The 24,013-nt window shown below is 45.5% G+C and overlaps 1 protein-coding gene across 1 annotated transcript; it reads right to left on the bottom strand.

Annotated features, from left to right (window-relative positions):
• Nucleotides 1–977: 977 nt before the first annotated feature.
• LOC144165128 (chymotrypsinogen B-like) lies at nucleotides 978–23,870 on the bottom strand. Its single transcript, XM_077695234.1, has 6 exons — nucleotides 23,686–23,870; nucleotides 22,661–22,877; nucleotides 14,533–14,662; nucleotides 10,316–10,460; nucleotides 5,164–5,291; nucleotides 978–1,263 (listed from the first exon to the last, which is right to left on the bottom strand). The coding sequence occupies exons 1-6, from the start codon at nucleotides 23,747–23,749 to the stop codon at nucleotides 1,054–1,056; spliced, it is 894 nt and encodes a 297-aa protein (XP_077551360.1). The 5' UTR covers nucleotides 23,750–23,870; the 3' UTR covers nucleotides 978–1,053.
• Nucleotides 23,871–24,013: the final 143 nt, after the last annotated feature.

Here is a 24,013-nt window from a genome sequence, read left to right as displayed (position 1 = left end):
TCACGTTAAACTCCTACGTCAAGCTCCGGGTTCCTGTTAACGTTGTCAGGTCTCAAAGGGTAACGTTAGTCTTAATGGCAGGAAAATATCCGGAAAGGGTATATGCTACGCGTCGCAGCCAATGGGTGGTTTGATGCCCGTTTCGCTGCTACAGACTCTGGATGCCGGTTTTTTGGTTAATTGGCAATTTAATCCTTTCGCATTCATAATGTCCAATGACGCCTTTGTGGGGGATGGGATTGTGAAGGGCAAAGAACGTCCGTGCAAGCACCCGTATTCGGCCGAATTTGAGGCTCAGACGAAACGTTCCACAACAGCCGCAAAATTATAACTCCCATGGTTTCACAGCCAGTGCCTCGAGTGGTGCGCTAAAGGTACTTTGGCTCTGTGTTTTTTAAAACTTGGCCTACGACTGCGAAGTTTTGGTCACTATAGTCGCCAGGCACCGGACAAAGCTTTCTTGGCGAAGAATACGTTTGCATGTAATTAGGTGGTAATGGTTAAATAATTTAAAGCTTCTTAGCTAATGGTAGCCTTTGTGGTTAGCCCATTTGCGGTGAGTTCGCGTACTTTGGACGAGAAGTTAGAAGGCAAACTGCGTTAAAAAGAGATGTCTTTAGTCATGGCATGCCAATATTTTACATTAGGAACAAGCACCTCTGGAATCATTGGAGAAATTGTTGCACCGACGCTGTTTTCATTAATTTAGCCAAGTAAGCAGTACAAATTTTCGCGCATCTTAAGTTGCGGCGAACGCAATATGGAAGCGTTGGTTAATGATAAAAAATGGTTTTTATGCTTTTATGTGTAACATAGAGATACGTAACACAAGTTTGACGAAGATTTGTGCGCTTTGTGACACGAAGATGTCTAACAAAAGCTCGAGGATTCTGCGCTTTGGAACACAAGTTTGACTAAAAACAACTCTCACTAAAATTATGACCATAAAATAGGAACAGGCACGAAAAGTAACTGAGTTCAGCACTAACGTTTGTAGGTGCAGTTTATTGAAGAAAAAAAAATCGCCGCTCAGCGGTTTTTCGTCCTTGGTCGTTACGTGAGTTTGCAGATTTTGCGAATTTCTTTCCTGGGCGTTTTCGGGTCCATGTAAGGCAGAATAAAGTTGTCCATAAAGTGGGAAACCTTGGCGAAGAAGAGGGGGTACTCGTCAGCGTCTCCGCACACCCACGGACCACCACTCACGAGGCCGAACAAGGTCCACGTGCCATTTCTCTGATGCACTACTGGGCCACCACTGTCACCCTTGAGGGAAAAAAAAAACAAACTGCGTTATCTCCTCAGTGAAGTTGCTATGATAACGTCAACACCGAACTCTCAGAGGAATCGCGTAAGGGTGGGGGAGAAGTGATGTGGCTTACATAGATTTCAACGCAGGTTTTGGTAGAGGGGCCAAGAAGACAAAAATAAAAGTTCGCTCAATTTGAAACAACAAATCTTTGCTAACTTACTCTGTTCTATTCCAGCCACGAAAGATGTTTTTTTAACAAAAAATTGGTCGTGTATGTGCTACTTTCGTTGCAAACGTTGAAAAAAAGACAATAGTCTTTGTCGACATTTGCCAAGTAAATGCCTCCCTTCGCTTTCTCCTTTACCTCTCATGCTGTTCCTCTTCCGTCGTGCTCCTCCCAAGGTAAACACGGTGAAGGTTTGCTCAAGTCAATTTAAATTTACCGCGTCCCACTGCTCCAGACCGGGTGCCTCGATGCCAGCGCCGCCGTACGGCGGAAACGCGCGTGAATCGAAGCGCCCTACTTCAACGTTTATAGAACCGCGTTTTCCGACTCCACGTGCGTTCCGAGCAGAACGTGTAACCTACTTAGTGGAACCTTTAGTGACTGTTGCCGCTTCATTTCTTAGAATTACGGGAGAAGCTATAGCGGCGCGGGTGACAGCAGGCTACGGAGTGAATTTGTTTTCTGCCGTGGATGTAGTAATTCATTTCGCAAAAATCATGCATTTATGAATTTTTTTATAAAGGAACACTGCAAATATCGCTTATGTATTGTTTCTTTTGTCTTATACTTGCGTAATGTCTTGTTCTTGTTCAAAAATGTTGACAACTATTAACATTAATAATTGACACCAGACTTAGACGTTTATATTTGGCTGTCGGTGTATAAGACTATCGAACAGCTTTTGTTTCACTTTGGCCGGGTGGCTGAATCAAGTGACCGACAGACAGACGGACAGGAAGACAGACAGACATATAGACAGACCAAAATGTTTGGGCTTAAATGCCTAAGGAAGACTATCGTTTTTAAAAACACACGAAATATTACAGGACTAAAATTTCGAGCTGCAGTGGCATATAAGGAGCAGGGGTAACGTAATATAAGTCAGCACTAAAAACCAGTGCTGACAGTCCGTTATCGGCGTGTTAACTGTGCGTTATCATTCAAGTGACGCGATTAAACGGCACCAGAGGCTCCACTGCATTCGCCCAGTCATGTTTCTTGGCCACGGCTTGCGCCGGCGGCCGGCAGTAGCACAAACGAGATTCTGTGGCGCCATCGAGAAATCGCCTGGAAGTTGACAGCGATTAGCCGCTGGTTCATACGTTTTCCGCAATATTTTGATTACGTCTTTGAAGTTGGCGATAAATTTAGTGTCATTTTTATCTAAACAAAAGTAGTTTTAATTACCCAAACTTGTATTTTGTCCTAATGTGTATTTTTCTTAAAGGGCAGGTTTAAAGAATTTACTTTAATCCTTTAAAGACATAGTCAGTCCAAGTAATAAGGGCTATCTCTCTCTCTCTCTCTGCCCAAGTAAAAATTCCACAGAGCATTTGAGTCTGCTTAACCGCTTTGAATGCGAAAGCGCGATGACTTCTCCTGGAGAGTGTGGCGCCATAAGGGGCAAGCGATCGTTTTAGTCTTGTTTATCCCCTGGACACCTTTTGGAAGCAGGCACTACGGCACCAGGGGCGCTCGCCTGTTTGGCAGTTCAATTCTCCTCTTGGCAGCGTTTCATTCATATTTAAAGTACCTCGGGAACCGCCCTTCATGTGGCGACGTTGTGGAGTAGTGGGTAAGTGTTACCAAATATAAGGTGTTTGGGATTACGACGACATAGAAGCGAAGAATCCAACTGCTGTCGCACGGGTAGCGAGGCTCGTGACATCTTTATTGACCGAATTACGCTACATATACATGCTCGAAGGTCGCAATAAACCGGTGGCCGTCTAACCTGCGCCTGCTTCCTTGTCTTTGGTGGAGTTGATTGCCGTCTCTGCCAAGTTATGTGGCGGCGCGCGGCAGGTGGCTATTTTTAGCCATACGATCTAAACAAACCGTTTTTTCAAGACAAATGTATTGGTTTTCTCTTATGAAACATATTCTAGATTGATCACGTTATGTCTGACTGAGGAATTCAGTCGTATTCTAGATGCCATTTTGAGATCTCTGGCTTGTGGGGTTCCATTTTTATAGCAGAACCGGCCCTTAATTTTCATCATCCCTGCTCACCCCTCCGGGATCAACAACTCTGTCTTGAAGATGCGGGGTGTCCTTACTATATTCAAGAAGTTATACGAGCAGCCTTGGTTAATTTCTGCTACGTTTGTGTGCGAAACCATTAACCTGAAAGAATCGCTTATTTCTGTTAACACCTTTAAGCTAACGGCAAATGCTAGGTGTATACTCAGGTGTTACTTAGCAAGCTTGGAATATTAATGCGAGCTTATTAGAAAGTGTTTCGGGATGTAAAACAGCGGCGAATTTCCCTGGATGGGAATGGGTGGTTACACGAAGACAATCATTTAGCACCAGACAAATTAGTGTTAAACCCACAGTAACAATCTGAAGTAACGATCACAATATATTGCGTTTATTATAAGTTACCATATATAATAAGAAAAAAAGAGAGAACCCGATTACAGTTTCTGCCGGCTTCCGGTATTCGCTGTGCACCTTTTTTTGCTTATAAGAATATTGTTATTGTCGCATTGTTAACGCTCTGACAGAGATCCGGTAGACCAACAAAGAGTCCACCTATACTTCAAGATATCAAAGTAGCTTTCCTGAACATCGACCACAGCTACGCCATTTGGCTCCAGGTATGATGAGTGCTCTAGACATGAAACGGTTCTATGTATGATGACCTTCGGTGACCCTGCAAGTGCCATGAAATGTCATGGACCACAAAAAAAGATGGTAATGGTTTCTAGTTGGTTCTAGGTGGTTTCTAGTTGTTCCTTGTATGTGGGCACCCATCGAGTCTATTTCACTGTTGAAGCGTGTACTTTGTTGTGAAAAATACTGTTTCGATGGGAAGAAAGTTGCACTTGATAAGTGAGAAGAATCATTAAAACGATTTCCTCCCATCACATGCGCGCTCCACGTCTTGTGGTTCTTAAGGTGACATTACCCACAAATTTAGCCTGTTCTGGATGTCGCAATTATCCAGAAATGTACTCCACAGCAGTTCTTCAAATAAAAAAGCTTTGCGCCTTAAGAATGCGTCTGTGTGTTTTCTCACTCCATATGTTGTGGTTCAGAGCATACAAAAAATACCCGCGCATCTCCTTGCTTTGTTGAAAATTTCGTCGAAAAACGAGTCTTGGGCTGCCCCTGCCATGTGACCTTTTCTCCTCGATCCTCCTCTCATACGCCCCCCCCCCATTCGCATCTTCTCTCGTGTAGCTGTTCTCACGGTGAATAAATTGGCGGTATTTTCGTAAAGCTAAGAAGCTCGCAAATTCAATTAATTGTTTCCATTGTCATCCAGATGGTACGTTTCTTTCCCACGCTGTTTTCTTCATTTGCTATAGTGAGATGTAACCCAATGTGTATTCCTAATTAAAAGGACGCTCTCAGTTGTGCTCTTACTTTTTGCTTCAATCATGCCCGAAGTATTCTTCGCGCTGAATGATGTGGAGATGTATTAGTTATGGAAGCAGTTTAAGTAGTTTTGAACGGTCTTATTGATATATACATACTGTTCGAGCATTGTATTGCTTGTATATCTGGAGCGCGCATGTGGCTGGATAGAGTGACGGGAAACTGAAATTTTCGTCTTCAGGTAGTCCGAGAAATACTCTTTTTTGTTTGAAATGACCCGGAAGACGCTTCACCTTTACTCATGCTATCTATCTACAACAAAAACAACAAAGTACAGATAGAAACGAGCCGGTAAACGTACAAAGCAGGAGGATCCGTATTCGTGGCTTCCACACATGACCTCAGGGATGGCGGAGGAGCAGTTGACCCGAGGCAGTTCTTTAGTGAGCGCTTGCTTCAGTTCGTGCGACTTCTGGATCATCCTGCCGGCTGCGCGCAAAGTGAACACACCAGTCATTTATTGCCTGCAGTAAATGCACGTTTCTACTAAATACTGAACTCCCCGACCGTTCGCGCGGCACCACTTTCAATCATCGCTTAAATGCACAGACATTTCTAGTCAGGCAATTCTTCCCCGCCTGTTTTCAACCATAGACAGAGCGACGCTGTTCCAGATGTAAAGGTGCAGCTGTCGCGGCCTATCGACGTTGGTTGGCTCAGTTCTGTCAAAATTGGAACACCCACAGTGTATTGAAAGTGCACCATCTCGGTGCTGTGTCTATGGCAAAGGCTAGAAGGCTGCCCTAACATACCGATAACCATTTTTACGAGTGAATTAACATTAAGTTACATATATCAATAAAACAGAATTCTCATCAGAAGCCTCATACTTCACAAACGATTTTTGTCTACTACAGAAATTCCTTGTAGGTTATCCATTGTCACGTTTTAGGGTGGTGTAACTTCGTTCTTGAACTTGTCTAGCGCAGGTGGAGATGCCTAGCAGGACATCGTGGCTTTGGAGGCTTGGGTGATAGGACAACCAATAAAAACGTCAATGGTTTTCACAGAACAGCTTGCAGCAAGGGACGCGTGATTGAGTTGGGAATGTTACAGCCATGATTGCGTTCTACTGTTTTTCAACTCGCACCTGATGTGTTAGTTATGAAGGTGTCACCTTGCATCGGTAGCAAGGTGGAGGTAATACACAATAAAGAACTGCCGGTTTAGAATGTCTCTAATGATGTATAATTGGTGCCTTGCACATTGATATGCCAGGCAGGATATAGCCTCCCGTATTACGACTTGCCAAATTACCAGATGGGGCTTCGGGTATTTTGTTGCGAGGATTCGCGACTACGCTAAAATGCACTACACACTGCCCCCTGAATAGACCTCTCCCGGGGTACGTCACGCGGCGGCCGTGACGTCACGGAAATCGCACGTGCTGGGCGTGGCCGGGAGGGTGGTTGGCAAAACATTCGGACCGGCGCGCGGCGCGTATGCAGTGAGGCTGCATTAGACGCGCGCAAAAGTGGAATTTTTGTGTACGTGTTGGCTTTTCTGATGCCGGTGGGCTGCTGTGCTCTCGGATACCCAAATTTTGCGAGCAAAATCAGCGGCATCAGACTTTTCGGAGTCCCCACAGAGGTAAATTCGGCATGTATTGTGGATGCGCGCAATGTGCCGAAGAGGCTGGCAACCAAAGCAGCGACATAGTCTGCTCTTACTCGTAGCAACATTTCGCATTCTCGAACTTCAGCTGTTCTCCAAAGCGCAGTCATACCGTCTACATTGGCAGTCCACGCTGATTCGTGCAATGAAATGATACTGTTTATCAACCATCTGCTATGATGCAGCACCAGCAAAAATAGGGGGGGGGGGGGGGGGTGGAGAGGAAGGAGGGGGCAGACGGAAATTTTTTTGCTGCGAAATATTGTCATGTTTTGAGGAGGTAGAGCACTGTATTAAAAACACAATGAATGCCTAACCTGCTTAGGCGACGCGAAATAAATGTTTCGACGAGGGATCCGCGATAGCCGCCTGCCGCCTGATCGACAATGACAAGTTTGGTCTTTTGTTATGGGGGGATCTGTTCAAGACGAACGAAATTCATTGCTTGTAAGTACAATAAATTTTTACCTTGATCAATTATATTCTGCCTTGAGGATGCCGGAAAACTGAGGTGCTTGCCGTGCTCACATGTAGCATCGCGCCTTCGGGGCGAGATGGGCCGCTCACGCGACTCAAAAAATGTGTTTGCCCTTAGCGAACAGACTCAGTGAATGTATTCATTTGTTGCGGCCTCCCGACGCTGGCGTATGCAGCGGGCGTACATGGACACTAACTTTAACTATCATGAAATAATGACTACCCAAAAAATATTTCAGTGCACTGTCGCAAGATATACGCACTAACCATATGTGGCTGCTATGCTACTCTCAGAATGACGATGAACCATTTCGATATTTCACTGGGGTAAAGGTAAGAAAACAATTGGTCAATCTCGTAGGGAACGACATCATCGCGATATTTTTATTGGAATAATTTTTGCCTTTTGCTCTTCATATTTTTGTTTCGTTGCTGCTTATTTTACTATTTAATCCTTTCATGCTTTACCTTTCCTTTTTCCCCTCGACATGAAATTGTGTGTACGCCACTGTCTCCGGGCGACGCAAAGAGACCAAGAACAGGGAGCGTTTAGCTGCCTGAGGCACCGCGCTTAGCTTAAGCGGACCTCGAAAGCAACAATAAATTAGCTTTCCTTGGTATGTGTTCGAACACAAAGAATCTTCAAAAACATTTTGGGATGCGTCGCAACAGCACCAACCTTCAGAATGACTCGTTTAGGCTGTTCTGCCGCGAACTGATTATCCGAAAGCGTCGCCGTTCAGTTGACCGTACGGTAAACGAAAGTGTTACGGAGGTTGTAGATGCGGAAAGCTACATGGAGGTGCGACGGCCACAGCTAGGATAGCTAGACCCCCTCCTGCAATTTAGGCGGCCAGTGACGGCCCGAACCAACGGCGCATCGTTCCTTTCGGGCGCCGCGCGGCCAGGCCGTGCCGTCGGCGCAGGCGCTTTCTGCCAACCGCCACCTCACTTCGCGGCCGCCAGCAGGCGCCACCCGTCACGCACGTGCGCTTAGTGACGTCACGTTGTTTACATACAGGGAGAGGTCCATTAAACGCGATGATGGCTGGTGGAATTGCTTATGACAAAATAAGTGCCCGGTTAAAATTCATACGTATTCTTTTCTCAGTGATTGAGAGGCTCCGTTGAAATCGAATACCATGGGTGTTCCGTTCATACACATTCACAAGAGCATCGAATAGATGCAGCGTAACCGGCAAAGGCAATGATATTGAAGACTCAATTTACCGTGTTGTAGAACTGGGCCGAATATTCATTGATCCATTGCGAGAATTCCTACGCTCTTGGTTTCGGCTCCCGTTCAGTTGGGTGGTATATATTGACGCGTGCAGCAGATGCGTGTTTGGGTGTGGCGTAAGGGTTCAGTTAGCGCGGTCTTGCCCGAACAGCGCTCGAGAAGTGAGAGCAAGGCATTCCCACGCAATTTCATGATGATGATGGGTTACGTGTAGCGCTTCTTCATAGTCGTCGTCTTGGCTGCCTCGTCTTGCAGCAAAAGCTTATTCACACGCATGTTGTCTTGGCGATCTTCGATCTTTGCTGTTACAAAATCACGTGTGAATATTAGTTTCAGAGCAGCCACGGACATCGCTGCTGGTGACTGTCGTTTTGGCTGGTAGTGTCAATGCTAATTACAGCATAGGAAACAACGACCAGCAGAAAACGTTTCCGAAGAATGTTAGCGCCGGTGATGTTACCGCTGGTTCTAACAATGTTGAAGCTGCCTCTTTTGGCTACACCTGATAAGCTGGCTGGGATTTTCTATGTTTAGCATCTGAAAGCATAAAACAGAAGTCCCCAAAAGATCTTCGATAGGGAAGCATTGCAATCTTTCTGACGTTCAATAATTCGTGGAAACTGGAAACGCGTCACATGTAAAACCTATAAATGAGAAGGCAGGGGGCATGTGTGTGCGTGTATGTTTGTGTGTAGCGCATGAGCCGCGGTATAGGTAGGTTATATATATGCTCGTCTCACTTAGCTAAATTTTGGCGCCCTATGTTACATGAAAAAATGTCCGAAGTGCGCATCCCATGGCAGGACAATAAAGTCTCCCATGGTTGAGGGCGGGAAGTAGTGCCATACTTTCTTCGCGCATGCTTTATGGCTAGTCTTTAAAGGAACAGCCAACTGATTCTTGAGGGGGGCATGTACTCCAGCTCATATGAAAGCCAGCGTTTTAAATATTAGGGTAAGCGCAAGGGATTTCTAAATAAACATGCGGGAACAATTTTAATTTCGCACTGAAATTTCTGAAGTCTGAAAAGGTGGCGACATATAGTGTCCAAACGCGGCACTACGCTACGTTGGTTACGTGTCCAAACAATGCCGCCGATTGCAACGCGTGATTCAAAAACCGCATGATGGAATAAGAAAGGTTGCACCTTATTGTTGTTTTAGTCGGGGACAAGTTTTTGAACACCTCTTTCACGTCCAGTTAAAAGTATGTTGCCGCACGGCCCACTGCCATGGTTGCAAGTAGGCCTATTCCTTTTGGCGGGGACACGTATGGCTGCTAGGCCTAAAAAATCCGGTTGTAAAAGTTCTAGGGTGCTATCAGCAAAATAGTTTGAGGTTGAAGTGTTTTAAAGGAGCCATGAAGAGAAAATACAGCTTGGTTTAATTTGAAAGAACAAGGATTCAGTATCTCACTCAGCTCCATTACAGCCACAAGAGATGTTTTTAAACGAAAAAAGGAAGAAGTATTAAAAACTTTCAAATTTGGTGCCACAGTGACGTGTTATGAGCAAGAATGACGTCATAAGGGCCAAAAATAAAACAATTTTCAGTGCATTAACTGCACGTTAGCACTCAAGTGATGCGGTCAAATGGAACCAGAAACCCCATTACAGACGTCCAGTCATGTGTCGTCGCGACAGGTCAGTTGGGCGGCCGCCAATCGCACAAACAAGGTTCCGTGAGGTCATAGAAAAGTTGCAGGAAATGGGCTAGGGGGTCGCGACTGCTTCACACGTTTTCTTCAATATCTCCGTTATTTTTTCGAAGATTGCGATGGTATTGGTATCATTGTTATCGGGACTAAGCAGTCTGTCTAATAAACCCAATTTGTATTTTGTCTTCACGGATCCTTTAAGTGATGCCCTTTCTTTTCGGACAGAGAATGAATCAGTTGTCTGTACATTTAAGTCAAGTGCTGCTTTCGCGACTTGAAACACTTTCGCGCTTTCTCCCAAACCGCAAGCAATATAATAATCGACGAAAAAAATGTCCTCGAAATTAGAACGCGAATATGGGTTCCCGGATTTTCAGAAGCTGGAATGTTTTTATTTTGCCTCGTGTACAAATTCTTTCGTATGCCGCTATTTTATTTCGAGCATCGATACCGAAACTTGCCTTACCGTCTGTAGAGCCCCAGCCGGTGACATAGAGGAGGGATTCCGCTGGGAGTTCCTCATTGTGTTCGGGAAGGCAGACGGGGGATATTGTAGGCGCAAACTCGACGCTCTTTTGAAGCTTGAGGATGGCTATGTCGGTGTTTTTGAGCTGTTTGACGAAAAAACACGAAGGAAATCCAATTAAGCACGCATAAGATAAAGTAGAGGCAGCTGTACCATAATGGAAAGTGGTTAAGTTGGGTATAAAACGGCCTTCGTCTGTGCAGGTTGGTGCATATGTGGAAGGGAAGCAAATGAAGGAAGCTCACACTAACGCGTAAGAATTGAAGGTAGCGAACCTGAACGCAACCTTCACCACCATCACGAAGGTTTAAGTCCATGATTGACGCTGATTTACTTCTTCTCTGCCGCAATGACCTTTACTCCATCACTGTTTCTATAACTTTCAGCTTCGTTCATTTTTTTGGAAGTGATTATCATTGGACACCCCTTGGAGGGCCGTACGCTGTGACTTGTCTTTCTCGTTACGACCAAGTGTTGCCAATATTACGGCGAACGTTGCAGTCTTTCTCGCTTCGAGCACATGTTGCCAATATTACGGGAAACGCTACTGTTATTTTTCGGCCAATCTCCCTAAGTGGGTATGCTTGGCTTGACAAACGTGCGCTGGGGACGCTGGGTGGTCGTCGCGAGGTACACCCACACCAGCATAGAGTTTCATACTAATATATTTTAGAGGGAAATCCGGCGCTGCATTCCCGGGGTGCCGTGGGCGGTGCCATTGCAGCTGGCGACGTTCCTCGCGTACTTGGATTAGTTAGGCGCACGGCTGCTTGTTTATCTCGAAGCCAAAATCAACAAAACGGGTAACATTGTTTTGATGTTCACCTTGCATGAAGCTTTTAAATAATCCCTGACAAATAAATCTTTCTGGAGCTTTAATTTTATAATAACAAAACAAATGTGATCTTGTGCAGTAATATTGTTGCTTTTTTGAAGCCAGAGGCAACTTTCCAGCCTGTTCGTGAGCCATGTCAAGGACAAGTGGAACGTGCCTGCCCGGTACATGACGGAACGCTGGCTGAAGCGCGACTCCCCTAAGGTCCCTGTATTTTTACAGGGAACTTAGACTCCCCTAGACAGTGGCGGCAGATTTTCCTCTAGTGTATATTAGTAGGAAACTCTATGCACACCAGCACTCGGCATTTTCTGTTTTGTTAACTGTCGTACGGTCGCCGCGGCGCCCGCGCTCACGTGTGGACGCTCGGCAATTTTTGTTATGTTTAACTGCAGACACGAAAAATTATGATCTGCTAAACAGATTCACTGTTCAAACAATGTAGGATACCCCCTGACCCGCAGCGCGTGCTGTATTTTTTTTCTTAAACAATCATCCAATTTAGAGCTGCTTCTCAACTGTGTATAACAAAAAAGCATAATAGGAATAATGCTTTGTCGGTTCTCAGTTTTTTGTATCACGCGCCAATATAGAATATAACTGTCCAATTTCAGGCAACTTGTCGCGCAAGCAACAACCCGCTTGGGACCCTCGTTTGTAGATTTAATGAAGTGTAACTTCTCTACCACAAATAAACTCCTTCTCCAAAAAAAAGCAGAGAGAGAGAGAGAGAGAGAGAGAGAGAGAGAGAGAGAGAGAGGAAAGATAGTGGCTTTGAGTGTTTGCGGCATTCCTAATGAGCACGTGTCATGTAGATCTGTGTGTGCGCATGCGTCTGGAGCTGCAGAGGCATGCAGAACTTCCAGCGTCCCATACCCTGTTGCTCCAAAATCTGCAAACCATGAGCAATCATGCCTCGCTTACTTTGAAACACGACCAAGTTGGTCGTGCTTTGAAATTAAAGGAGGTCACAAATCTCGCATACAAAATCCGCAGTGACAAATTATCAGCGTCGACTGCGGCCGAGTGCTATTACTCTAACCTGAGTAGCAAAGGGGTGCGGGCTCGATATCCCTAACTTGCGGATAGGAGTCAGCATTCCGGTTTTATAGCAAAGCTTGCTACCTCTACCAGCCAACGGTTCCTTCGTGGCGTGCGGTACAAGAAACTCCCAACGCGACTGGGGAGGGGGAGGGCGCTTTTCACTCACGGAGCACAGAGTAGATGGCGCGGCGAATGGTTACCCAGCGTTCCGCGCACTCAGGTGCCTTGCTCACAGCAGCGGACGCGTCGGCGGAAAGGCTTTGTCGTCTGCTTTAGCGACACTTGTTTTGTGCCTGTTTATGCGCAGCTTTGCGTCTATTGGCGCTTCCTTCGCACGGCTGGATCAACTTGTAGGACAGCCCCTACTGGGTAACCCGGACCCGACGAAATGAAGTGGTTGTACGGCAAAGATACGTTATGGATTTGTTTTCAGGGCGGAAAAACAAAATGTAGAGACCACAGACAGACATATGGCCGCTAGAGAAACGCTACCTGTGGCGCACTGCTTGCCACGAATGGGACTCGTTTCCTAAATTGGTGAATACCAATTCGGTTGTGTTTTAAGAGGTATCACAAAATGAGAAAGTAGCAGCTGGTTCTAATAAATGGAAATTATAAAAGTTCCCTCAGCTTTCTCGCCATTCTAAGAGGCGCTGGAAAGCTCCGACTTCACCACCCAAGAGCTCTTGGTTTAACGAGCTGCTTCAATCGCCACCAGCCTGGTGGCCACCCCGTCTCATTAACCCATCTGTTCCTAATAAAGTTTTCTCTTTCTCTCTCTCGCCATTCTCAAAGTTGCTAAACTAACTAGTTTAAATCAGTATAAATGGGAATCATTAAGCTCAGGTACCGAATTGTTCCTGGGTCTGCGCTTGTGTCGCGCGGTGCTGTAGCCCCGAGTTGTAGCCCGGCCGCAGCCTACGCTTCTGCGTTCGGGACGCCGCCCACGCGAATTCCAGGTGACAGCTGGCAGAATCTCTCATTTGTAGAGCCATGTGTGTAAATTCAAGGGACGTCGCATGGGCAATTGTGGGTGTCGTTTAAAGTGTTGCTTTCCAACACCTTCCCAGCGTGGATTAGAGCCAATTTTTTAGATGCAATGCATCTCTTTAACTCGCCTTGTCCCGCGTTGTCGCGGCGTAGTCCGCATCCCTCCCCCATTCTCCTCGCCGCGGCAGCTACGCGCTCCGCCGCTTTCACTGCAGCGCCATCTGTGCTTCAGCGCGGTCAGCGCGCAGCTTGCGCTCGGCTGCGCTCGCTCCCGTCGCCGTGCCAGCTGTGCGTTAGCGCGCAGCTTGCGCTCGGTTAAAAATTTACACCATCTTCCCGCCAGGGGAACCATGGGGTATATGCGACGCATCGGGGGTGAACATGCTGCGTAAATAGGATACACAACAACAGCAATCCACACGCTGACATCGCTAACATAACGGAAACGCAACGGCAACCCCCGATGCGTCGCATCTACCCCATGGTTCCCCTCGCGGGAAGATGGTGTAAATTTTTTAGGTACGTGCTCGGTAGCACATGCGCCGTGATATAGCCCCCGTACACCCAATGGTGCACGCAAGGCAACAGCCACACAATTAATCGCATCCCCGCCACCTTATGTTTTGCGTGAAAAGATAAAATCTGATTGATTGTTGGGTTTAACGCGCCGACGCTACACAGGCGCTGCGGCGCGCCGTAGTGAGGGCTCCGGAGTGATTTTCATCACTTGGGGATCTTTAACGTGCGCTCCAATCTTGAACACATGGGCGTTTTCGCTTTTCGCCTCCATCAGAAAATGGGCCGCTGCGGCTGGGAATCGAACCCGCGTCCTTGGGATCAGCAGCGCAACGCCTTAGGCACTGAGCCACCACGGCGGGTGAAGATAAAAAAAACAATGACAAAAGCAAGGAGAGCCGTTTACAGCAGATGTTTAAGCGCAACGCCTCCTTAGTTATAACTTGTAGAAGCTTTCTCCTTACCGACCTATACAAGGGAATAGAGAACGCATTTACGCGTAGCGATTTTGTGAACGCAATCTTGAATAAAATATTCCCTAATTTCCCCGGTTACGTAACATATGGGAACGTTTTAGAGCCGAAGTATTTCATTTGCTCCCAGAAGTGCCCGAGAAAAATACGAAATTGTTTTTTATCTCCAGTAAAGTTCTTCCTAAACGTCATAGCAACGGACGCTGTGTCACGTCAACCCTCCCCCATTATTTATTGAAGAAAAGTTGCTGTTTCTGTGAGAGCATTGAACTAAAATGTTCGTAACTGCGCCTCCTTACCGCACTGCCGGATGGCTTGTAGCGTGGATGAGCGCACACCTCCTCGACCTTGTAGACCACTTCCGTGTTGTCCACGGCTCGGCGGGCATACGACCCCAAGTGCACCCTCACGCTTGTGGAGAGTTTGGACCTGGAGCGAAATAGTGACGCGTGTAACTGCACGAAGGCACGCTAATGTGCACGCTGTGAGCGGTACCGTTCACGATGAACCCTGAAATTTCTGGATAAAGAGTCAGGAAAAAAAAAAAAACGCCATAGTGTGCAAGAAGGCCGGGACTAGAGACCTGCATTTCCCATGCGCTAATACCATTGTGGTTACCTACACGTGCAAATAATTTATATCGGTTGTCATAGCTTATGCTTCTACAGTCGGTGCCTTTTTAAAATTCTTTCGCTGTATTCGCCGTCATTTCTACCAACGGAACTGTTAAGATTGCCGAGGCCTACCATTACTATTATATTCTTTCTGGTTTGGTGGATGTATCGAGCCGTAGTTTCTGACTGGTTTGAGCCCTCACCTTGAGGTTAGTCCAACTGCTGTCATTATTGAGAGCGTGGTTTTGTTATTACGTATGTACCACTTAACTGCTTTTAATTTGCGGGTTTTGATTCGAAGTGAGCACTCCTCGAACGACACGTGTTATCCGAGAGTTTTTGTAAATAAATAAATAAATAAATAAATAAATAAATAAATAAATAAATAAATAAATAAATAAATAAATAAAGTTTATAACAGACACAGCTATTCAATAGTTCCTGAGTACCAGCTACCTACATTAAAATCACAATAAGAAAAAATGTTTTAGTAGCTATCGTTAATAAAGATCGGTGTTTCGTAGGTATCACATCCGCGTTAATGTATAATGACGAAACATAAAATATTATCAGATTTATCTAGACTGCAATTTTAGTCTATAGGCTTACTAGTATTAGTTTTGCTTTTGTACAGATAACTAACCGTTCCATAGATATCAAATTGAACATGGCATAGCTACATGTGTGCACGTATGTTCGTTCTAATAGTTTGTGTCTGCTCCCTTACACCCCGGCACAGCTACGCGGTCCATTTTTCTTTGTAGAGTAACCGGTTTGGGAAGGTCCCCTGCTACATAATACGTTGCTGCGGTGCAACGTATAATCAAGCGTGACGATTTTGTCGCTGTACTACGCATGCCTTAATGCTACATTCGTACCCTGGACTCACTGGTTATCGTAACTAGAAATAACCGGTGGGTTGAGGTAAATATACACCGATATTTTAACATACTCCTTAGCACGATAGTGTGCGATTGTGGGCTGCGTAAAATAAATCAAATGAGCTGCACTGGCCAAGTCGGTCGCAATGTATACAGAACTACACCGTAACGTATGCTAAGCAGACGCTATGCGTTTGGTGCTCCTACATACTATGAAACTGGCGTAAAACGCTTTCGGTAGGCGTTTAAAAATTTGTTTATTCCAACCACGTGCAATCGTGGCAGGCGATGTAAAGGGGTGGTTGGTCCCAGAGGCTATTGTAACTACTGCGACGCCTGCGAGGTTGAAGAGACAATCGGACATGTGCTTTGTTGTCGCACCCAGCATTCATTGGAAAGACGCTTTATGGCCGCCGAGCTCACCCGATTGGACATTCAACGGTTCAAAGTAGAGACTATTCTACGACATCGACCCCTACAATCAACTTCGCAGAAGACAACAAAAGCCCTTCTGATGAAAAAAGAGAAGTACGCCGACCACAAGTTCGCCCAGTTTAAAAGGAAATTAACGTTTCGGCTTCCACACGGAAGCTGTGGTCGCAATAAAATCTCGAAGGGGCATAATCGCTTTATGTACGTTTCACAATGCTCCGGAGGCAGCTTGCGTAGTTTGGCGGCAGGTTTCCGGCGTTCCCGGAAGCGCTGGGAGCCTGCCGCCAATTTACGCAAGTTGCCTGCGCAGCGTTGTGAAATGTATATAAGGCGATTATGCCCCTTCGAGATTTTATTGTGACCAAGGCTTCTGTGTTGAAGCCGAAACGTTAATTTTCTTTTAAACTGAATGAACTTGCGGTCGGCGTCCTTATCTTTCTTCATCAAAATGCATCCCGACCAGACGGGCTTCCGTCACATCCTTGACTCCAAAAGCCCTTCAGCGTTTCGTGAAGGACGCACGCTTGGATGAAAGACTATAGTGCCCACAAAGGGACTAAAGTGTGTGCGCGGCCCCGCTTCTATCCCCTCCTTTTCGCCTGCCCTCTCTTTCTTCGCCTAAACACCCGCTTCCCCAGTGCCGAGTAGGAATCCGGGCCCTAAGCGTGGATAACCTCGGGGCATCTCCGTTCGCTTTTCTCCTCCTCCTCACATACAGTTTGTAATCACAACACTAGTGGTGGTTTGACTCCAGAACGTACAATTTTTGTTCCTGTAGCCGTACAGGCATAACGCGTGTGCCGAAATACATCCTTGAATAATTAAAATTATGCGCATAGTATCATTAAATTGCCTAATAGTATTCCACGAACATCCCTTGAACAGAATATACCATATACCTTTCGGCGCCAAAAACAAGGAAAAGTGATTTGATCGCCACGGTGGCGAACAGAACCATTTGCTGGGAAATGTGCCCTCGTCCTAACTGATAACGATAAAGACCGCGTGAGAATTGCCTGCTCTTTGCACTGGCTGTGATGCCACCACCTGTGGCCACTGGGCTTTCCCACTAGAGAGACAACAAGGGCGGAAGATAGAAACCAGCAGGTCCGTCTCTTAGAGATATAATCATTGTGACATTTATAATGTGGTCCTTCGTGAAGTCGATCACACAGACGGCCAATGTCAACCGGAAAGATTTGCGACATCTTTCACTATGTCCTGCTCTCATTGCTTGGAGAAAAAATACTTGAAAGTGGTACACAAGCGTTGGAGTTAGACAAGCTGAATGAAAGCGAGCGTTTCGGAAAAAGTTAAAGCAGTTCCACTTAACGTGACAGCTGTGAAATGTGGCGCCGTTCTTTGCTCTTTGCTACCACCCTTGACGCTATACCGTTCCATCTCACACTCTTTTCTTGATGAATTGAACAGAGGTTTGTTCAATGCAATTCAATATTTCCGCTTTCGAGGTGCTCACACGCCTTCCCACTCTATCATTGTTTCTTGTTCTGTTTGGAACAGCACGATCGGGCGTTCTGCTCTTTTTGTGCTTGCTTTCATCTCGCGTGGTCTGGAGCCTTTCTGTACCTTTTTGAACGTGTCGTCTTTTTTTGTTGTTCTGCGGCCACTTTTTTTCGCGTACTATGGTAGAAAGTAACCAAACGAGCATTCCTAAGTGAACGCGGGGACGGCCGGTAAGCACATAAATTTAGCCTAAAATGAACCCGCCGTTTTTTTTTTTATTGTTGTCTGCGATAGATAATGCGGACATGTATGACTTGCGCCAATGGTTCCAAGACTTTCGAACGGTTCCTCGTATATCAACTTCTTGATCTAGTATTGTCCTAACTTTTGGTACGAAGGCTGAACCGACGAACAAACGGGTATGTTTTCGAAGCCTGTTTGGGTGCGTGACGCGCGGTACTGCGGTGGTAGCACGGGCGAGCTACGACGGCGAGCCGGTCCCATAAAGTGCCCCGCACTTAAAAAAAAGTGTGAACATAGGACCAGCGCTCCCAATGTCTGGCTGCTTACACTGTTATAGTTTTAAAATGAACGCTTCCAAACAGTCAGGAGCATGCAAAACGCTGTTTTTTTTGTCTTTAGCCTTCCCTTTATTGTCCAGCGTTACTCAGTTGCAACAACCCAAACATTTTTGTTCTCCCACGCTTTGTGGTTCTTTGGAAGTTTAGCGCCATCTGTTCACAGACGAAGGGAACCGGTCGTTAAAAAATGGAAAAATAGAGGGCAGCACGTAGTTGTGCGCGATAAAAACCCGACTTGTTTATGAGTGTCGACTCGCAAGCCGGCCCGGTGGCTCCATGGGCTTGTAACAGGTAAGTGAAACTGGGCAGTTTTATTTTCTTCCTATTACGAATTATAACAATACAAACTTTAGATTTACGGCCTGGAGTTGAACCATAAAATGAACCGGTAGACGCTGATCGAGGCAGCATTCTTCTTCAGCTAATATATGAAGCAGTAAGTACCCGGCTTTGCTCAGGGGAAATACCTCATTGTGTCAGTTTTAATTTGGTTGGTTGGTGAAAACTATACTGGTGGTCCTGCAGAGCTCTCGCCGACCGGGCCTTGGGTCTCCCACTTGGGCGCGTTGAGGCCTTGTTTGTCCGCCGCCTCGCGGGGCTGCTGGACACCCCATTCGTCCTATTAAAGCTAATTTATTTTCTGACTTCATATTTGTGATGTCTAGAGTCCTTCAAGGTCATAAAAAAATGTTTAAGCGTTCTTACACAAAAATAAAGTTTTGGGCATCAAACACCAAACAACGCGACATTTCAGAATTCGTTACTTGTGTAACTAGGTCACTAAGCTACGATGACAGCCGGATGTACATCCCGAACGTAAAATATATCAAACAGATTCTCTTTCAACACTGCCCAACTTAGACCCTACAGTGCCCTGTGGAGTTAATTTTGAACCTTAACGTGTAAATCTAGAATAATTGCGGCTAGTCTAACTGCCATAATTTGAAGCAGAGGTTCCAGCTTCGTACATTGCGGTGTAATTGATGCTTTCTGCAAGTTATTTCAGCACATTGAGGTGATGGACACTTATTATGCAGTTTGCGTGTCCGTGGTAATTAGGAGACCTGGAAAAGTTTGTTTCCTTCATAATTGCACCACAAAAATGTCCAGCGAGGCCACGGACGTCGCTAAACCCTCTTCCAAGCCGCGCACACTAATCCACGCTCCGCCATCGTAAAAGTCTCTAGAGCCCTCTAGTTCACTGAGAATCCAGAGCATCATAAAACATCCAACTGTGCTTTGTCACGCAGGGCGAGACGAGATTTTCTTCCCCGGTGGGTACCTCTCCACTTCCTGCACGCACCCAGCACTACCTACTGTAGCACTTCGAACACTTTTGCAATAGTTTTCAACGACGGCGAAAAGAACTCAATAACCACGCCATTAGGGCTCTGTAGCCCAAGGGTCAGAATAGCGGTTCGTAGCAGGAACGTCCTGGGTTCGAGCCCCAACAGATAATTTTTTTTTCAATAATCGAAATTTTTTTACTGTAAAATGTTTTCTTGGCTTATTTATAATTCTACGTGTTGTTTTCGTAAATAAGGGTGGTTATTGTATCGTATAGGTCGGGTAAGGAGCTGAAAGCGGCATATTACCACACACACGTTTATTGATGTTTTGCATCGCACCGGCAGTGCCTGGCTTTCGTATCGTGGAATGAATCTCGCCTGCCCGAGCGCATGCAAAGAGTGCGTTCACGTGAGTGAAAAATGTATTTGTTTTTTTTAGAAACCGGGCGCTTGGTAAAGCTAGCTAGGGAGCTCGAAGCTCTCTGAAAAAGAAAACAAACAAACACGGGATATTCAGATTAATATTGGATTATAAATCATGAAGACATCTTCTCAGACGTTGACAGTGGATAGAGGGATCGGTGACAGTATTTTAGGGTTGAAATGCAGCTTTAGAAGTTCCTATTCTTCGGATTCGGGCATTTGGCTAGCATATTTAATATAGTGAATAGTTTCTTGTTATGTTTAATGAATTTGTTAGCTGAATCGTAAGATGAAAAATGACCATTCATTTGTATTTAAGAAAGATTTTACGAATATTTTATCAAGAGAATTTACAGCAAACAAGTTTTAGCACTCAAGCAAAGTTCCATGCCTTCATGGCCTATTGAGATGAAGGCTGTAGCCTCGGAAAAAAATTAAAGCAATTAGCATCGTAAAATGCTTTTTTGGGGCGTCTACAACCAAATCAGGCCGTGTTTGGCCGGTCGTAAGCAGCCAAACCAAACTTTCCCAGGAACGGTTTCGTGGCGTTGAAACAACCCCGCTGGCCACAAATTCTGGTGACTATGTAACCATTGATTGCTTATGGTGGTCTCAGAACTTGTGAATCTCGGAGAAGGTGTGAAACAGAGGTCGGCAGATTGCGACAACGGCGCTACCGTTCTGTGTGCGACGTCCACTGACGTTAGGGGAAATTTCGTGAACTCTATACTGAATATTTGTTAATGCATAAATGTGGTCTAGATGGTAATAACTGTGAAATATGTTAAATTAGCGGTATAGAGAGGGGGCGACAAAGAATAGATTACACAGGACTAGCTCTGGGTCGAGCGCTAGTCCTGTGTAGTCTCTTCATTGTCGCCCCGTATCCCCGCCCTTTTTTTAACATGTTTCCAGAATGAAATAGAAGAGGTGGTCACTGCTGTGACGACTTTTGTAGCTAGTGTAAAAACGTCATTTACAACTCGTACGCCAGGCGAAGGAACGCAAATTTAAAACGGATAATTTGAAATACACGATTTAAAACCCTGCTAAGTGAAAGAAAGCAGGGAAAGAAAGCATTCGCACGCCTTCGTGCTTTTTCGACGTTATGAATTCGCGAAAGCTGTTGCAGCCGTTTACTCTCTAAAATAGTTTTGAAGAGCATATGTTTTTTATGCTTGCAGTCCTACGCGCAACAAAACTAATTTTGACCTGAGTTGTGCTCAGACCCGCTCAAATAATATACTCTGGGCTACATTGAGCTCGTGGCCGAGCGCTCGGAGCGGGTTGAGTCTTTAGGAACGAGTATAATTCATTACGACGTATCCTGCCGCCTGTTGCTACTGTAGGGCATTGTTGACGGGGTTGAATGCACATTAAATAAAACACATACGTTTTTCTAGCAGCGCCCGCAACACTAGCGATTCATACAAACACAACAAACTTTTTTTTGGAGCAGGAAGTGGCTACGCTTAAATATTCAATTTTTGAGTCTAGAAACGAAAATTGGTTCTTAAAACCCGCTATGTGGCTGAGATTGTAGTAAGGAACCTCATTCCTAAATATGAACAATTTTATCGTGGTGTATAGTGACTAATATGACCGATAACGTGCAACTTTATACCATGGTGCAGCCCAGAGTACGTGTTCGTCTATTCCATTTTTGTCTTAGTCAAAAAAAGGTGTTGTTAAAACGGTGAAGTATAGTTGCGTTTGCAGAAAAAAGCATTTCAAAAGAATGATCCATCCCACTCATTAAGATTGGGTGACCAATGCAGCCGAGGTGACAATGAAATTTGAACAAAAGAGCAAACTCAGGGTGACGGTAGGTTTTTTCTGCTGCGGTAGTAGCAGTCGTGGGACGACCCGAACCTTATTGTAGCACACGGGCCGTACTTGTGCGGAAATTAGTGTCGAAGACAACGGTAACGGTGCGGCGCTGTCGTCGCCTGTTCGGCCGGCAGAGTTAGTTCAATCAATCAATCAATCAATCAATCAATCAATCAATCAATCAATCAATCAATCAATCAATCAATCAATCAATCAATCAATCAATCAATCAATCAATCAATCAATCAATCAATCAATCGATCGATCGATCGATCGATCGATCGATCAATCAATTAATCAAACAAACAAACAAACAAACAAACAAACAAACAAACAAAGAAGCGAGCAAGCTAACAAACAAAGAAGCGAGCAAGCTAACAAACAAACACAAACAAACAAGAAAGCAAGCAAGCAAGCAAACAAAAGAACGCACGAGCCCGCTCAAAGCGTGAAAATCTTGCCCTGAGTAGGCACCCTCCAACACACATTCCTGGAATTCGTACACAGCCCAGCCTTGCCTCCCCTTTCCATCGCACCTCCCCTGAGCTGTAAGAGACACTGTTGACTATCAGTCGACTGGAGGACCAGACTCTCGTGGTGACCCAAGCGAAGACGGTTAGGGCAACACAGATTCTCGGACTAGGGCTTCGCTTCACTACAGAGGTCATATAAATGTTTTTTTTTCTCTCTCTTTGTTTCTCCAAGATACGTGGAAGCTTGGTATCGTGCTCCAGCGTGGCCAACTGGTGCCACCTCTGGGGAGTTGGAGGAAACTATGCACGCGCGTGATTGGAGCGCGAACAATGAAAGGACGCGCTTTGTTTTTCTTGACGCGGAAGAAAAATGCACGGAACCCTATGTGTACACTGTTTCTCTGTAAGACGGAGTGGAAATGCCAAGATTGGTAAGTTACCAGACGCAGTGCGCCGCCGTGAGCACGTATCGGTCGTTGATGAGCGCCCCTCCGCAGAAATGCGAGTAGCGGTGCGTGTAGATGCCAGCCTGCCACGGCCAGCTACCCGGAACGGCCAGTTGGCCGCCGTAGATCCTGTCCTCCGGGTCGAGCTCGGGTTGAATGGCCGGCGTGCCGCACTCGGATGGGCAGCGCGGGCCAGGGCAGCCGGACTGCGCTGGTGGAAAACGCGAACGTGGGATGTACGCTATTCAGGCTGAAGCTGATTTAATACTTCCGGCCCATGAACACGCTGAACGCCATACCTATGCTAACAATCAAAATGTTGTAATGACAACTGGTAGAGCGGTCTTTTAATAAAAGTGAACAGCAGAAAACGAATCGAAATATTTCATATGTAATATGATCACATGCGCAGATTAGGGAGAGAGCGAGGTTGCCATTACAAATGTGAAGAAATGCGATTGCGTAGTGAGTATTACAGGAAATAAGATTACAGTATATGATACTTGTAAGGATCGCCATATTATCAAGTTTAAAAAGCAGAAGTGATGTAACAGTTTACCATGCCAAGATAAGGTGTTATTTGACCTTGAATATGAAAACTGGATATCGCATGGTCGAATTAGTTCACCGGAACAGACTATGGGCCATTTTTATCTTCCTCACTCGTGAAACACGAAAAGGTTGAACTGTGGGTTCTACGTAATAAAGGCCAGGTCACTTTATAATGAACTTGCATATTGCAGCAGGAAATTCCTGTACAACTCTGAAGACCATCCGTGGGGCGAAGCATACTTGGAGCGTGATCCTCGCAAAAACTTAAAATTATCGTTTCTTCAAGCAAACGGTGGTGGTTGAGCCGTTGGCTGAGTGATGTTCAGTGGTTGATACTTAGCTTTTTTAAAAGTACTAGGTCTAGGGTAAGTCGTAGTCATTTCAGATCACTATACTCTGGGAAATAATATCCGTCACTTGCAAACAAAACAATCAATAATGATAAAAATTCAGAAATTGTTACATACCAGTACCGTGGGGGAAGGCTGCAACGCATAGCGCTGCGGAGAGCACAGCGAGTAGCTTCAACATAATAATTTACCTAATGTGTTCGAAGACAAAAGTTGCCCTCAAGTCTTGATGCTAAGTGGCCGTGTGGTGAACAGATGATTCGTGGAAAACAAAACCACTCTTCGTTTTCGGAACGTGAATGAAGCTGTGTGCGCCAGAAGCAATGGTCGCCGCAGTATCGTCTTACCGATAACCTGCGCACGACAGTTTGAATGTGCTTGGAAAATGAGTTTTATCACTCTTAGATAACCTGCCTATTGTCCTACCGGATTCCCATTGTTCCGT

This window comes from Haemaphysalis longicornis, unplaced genomic scaffold, assembly GCF_048455015.1.
Source record: "Haemaphysalis longicornis isolate Haplotype H1 unplaced genomic scaffold, Haemaphysalis longicornis Haplotype H1 scaffold_14, whole genome shotgun sequence".
NCBI lineage: Eukaryota > Metazoa > Arthropoda > Arachnida > Ixodida > Ixodidae > Haemaphysalis > Haemaphysalis longicornis.
Note: the sequence above shows the minus strand (reverse complement) of the source record. Positions and strands in the feature narration are given on the sequence as shown.

Excerpts from the sequence above, each read along its gene's own strand:
- LOC144165128 (XM_077695234.1), bottom strand. The coding sequence starts at position 23,749 with ATGTTGAAGCTACTCGCTGTGCTCTCCGCAGCGCTATGCGTTGCAGCC. Across the intron at positions 5,292-10,315 it reads CGGCTGGGGCTCTACAGACG|CCGGCAGGATGATCCAGAAG; the intron begins GTAAGGCAAGTT and ends CTTTGCGCGCAG. Across the intron at positions 1,264-5,163 it reads AATACGGATCCTCCTGCTTT|GGTGACAGTGGTGGCCCAGT; the intron begins GTACGTTTACCG and ends TTTTCCCTCAAG.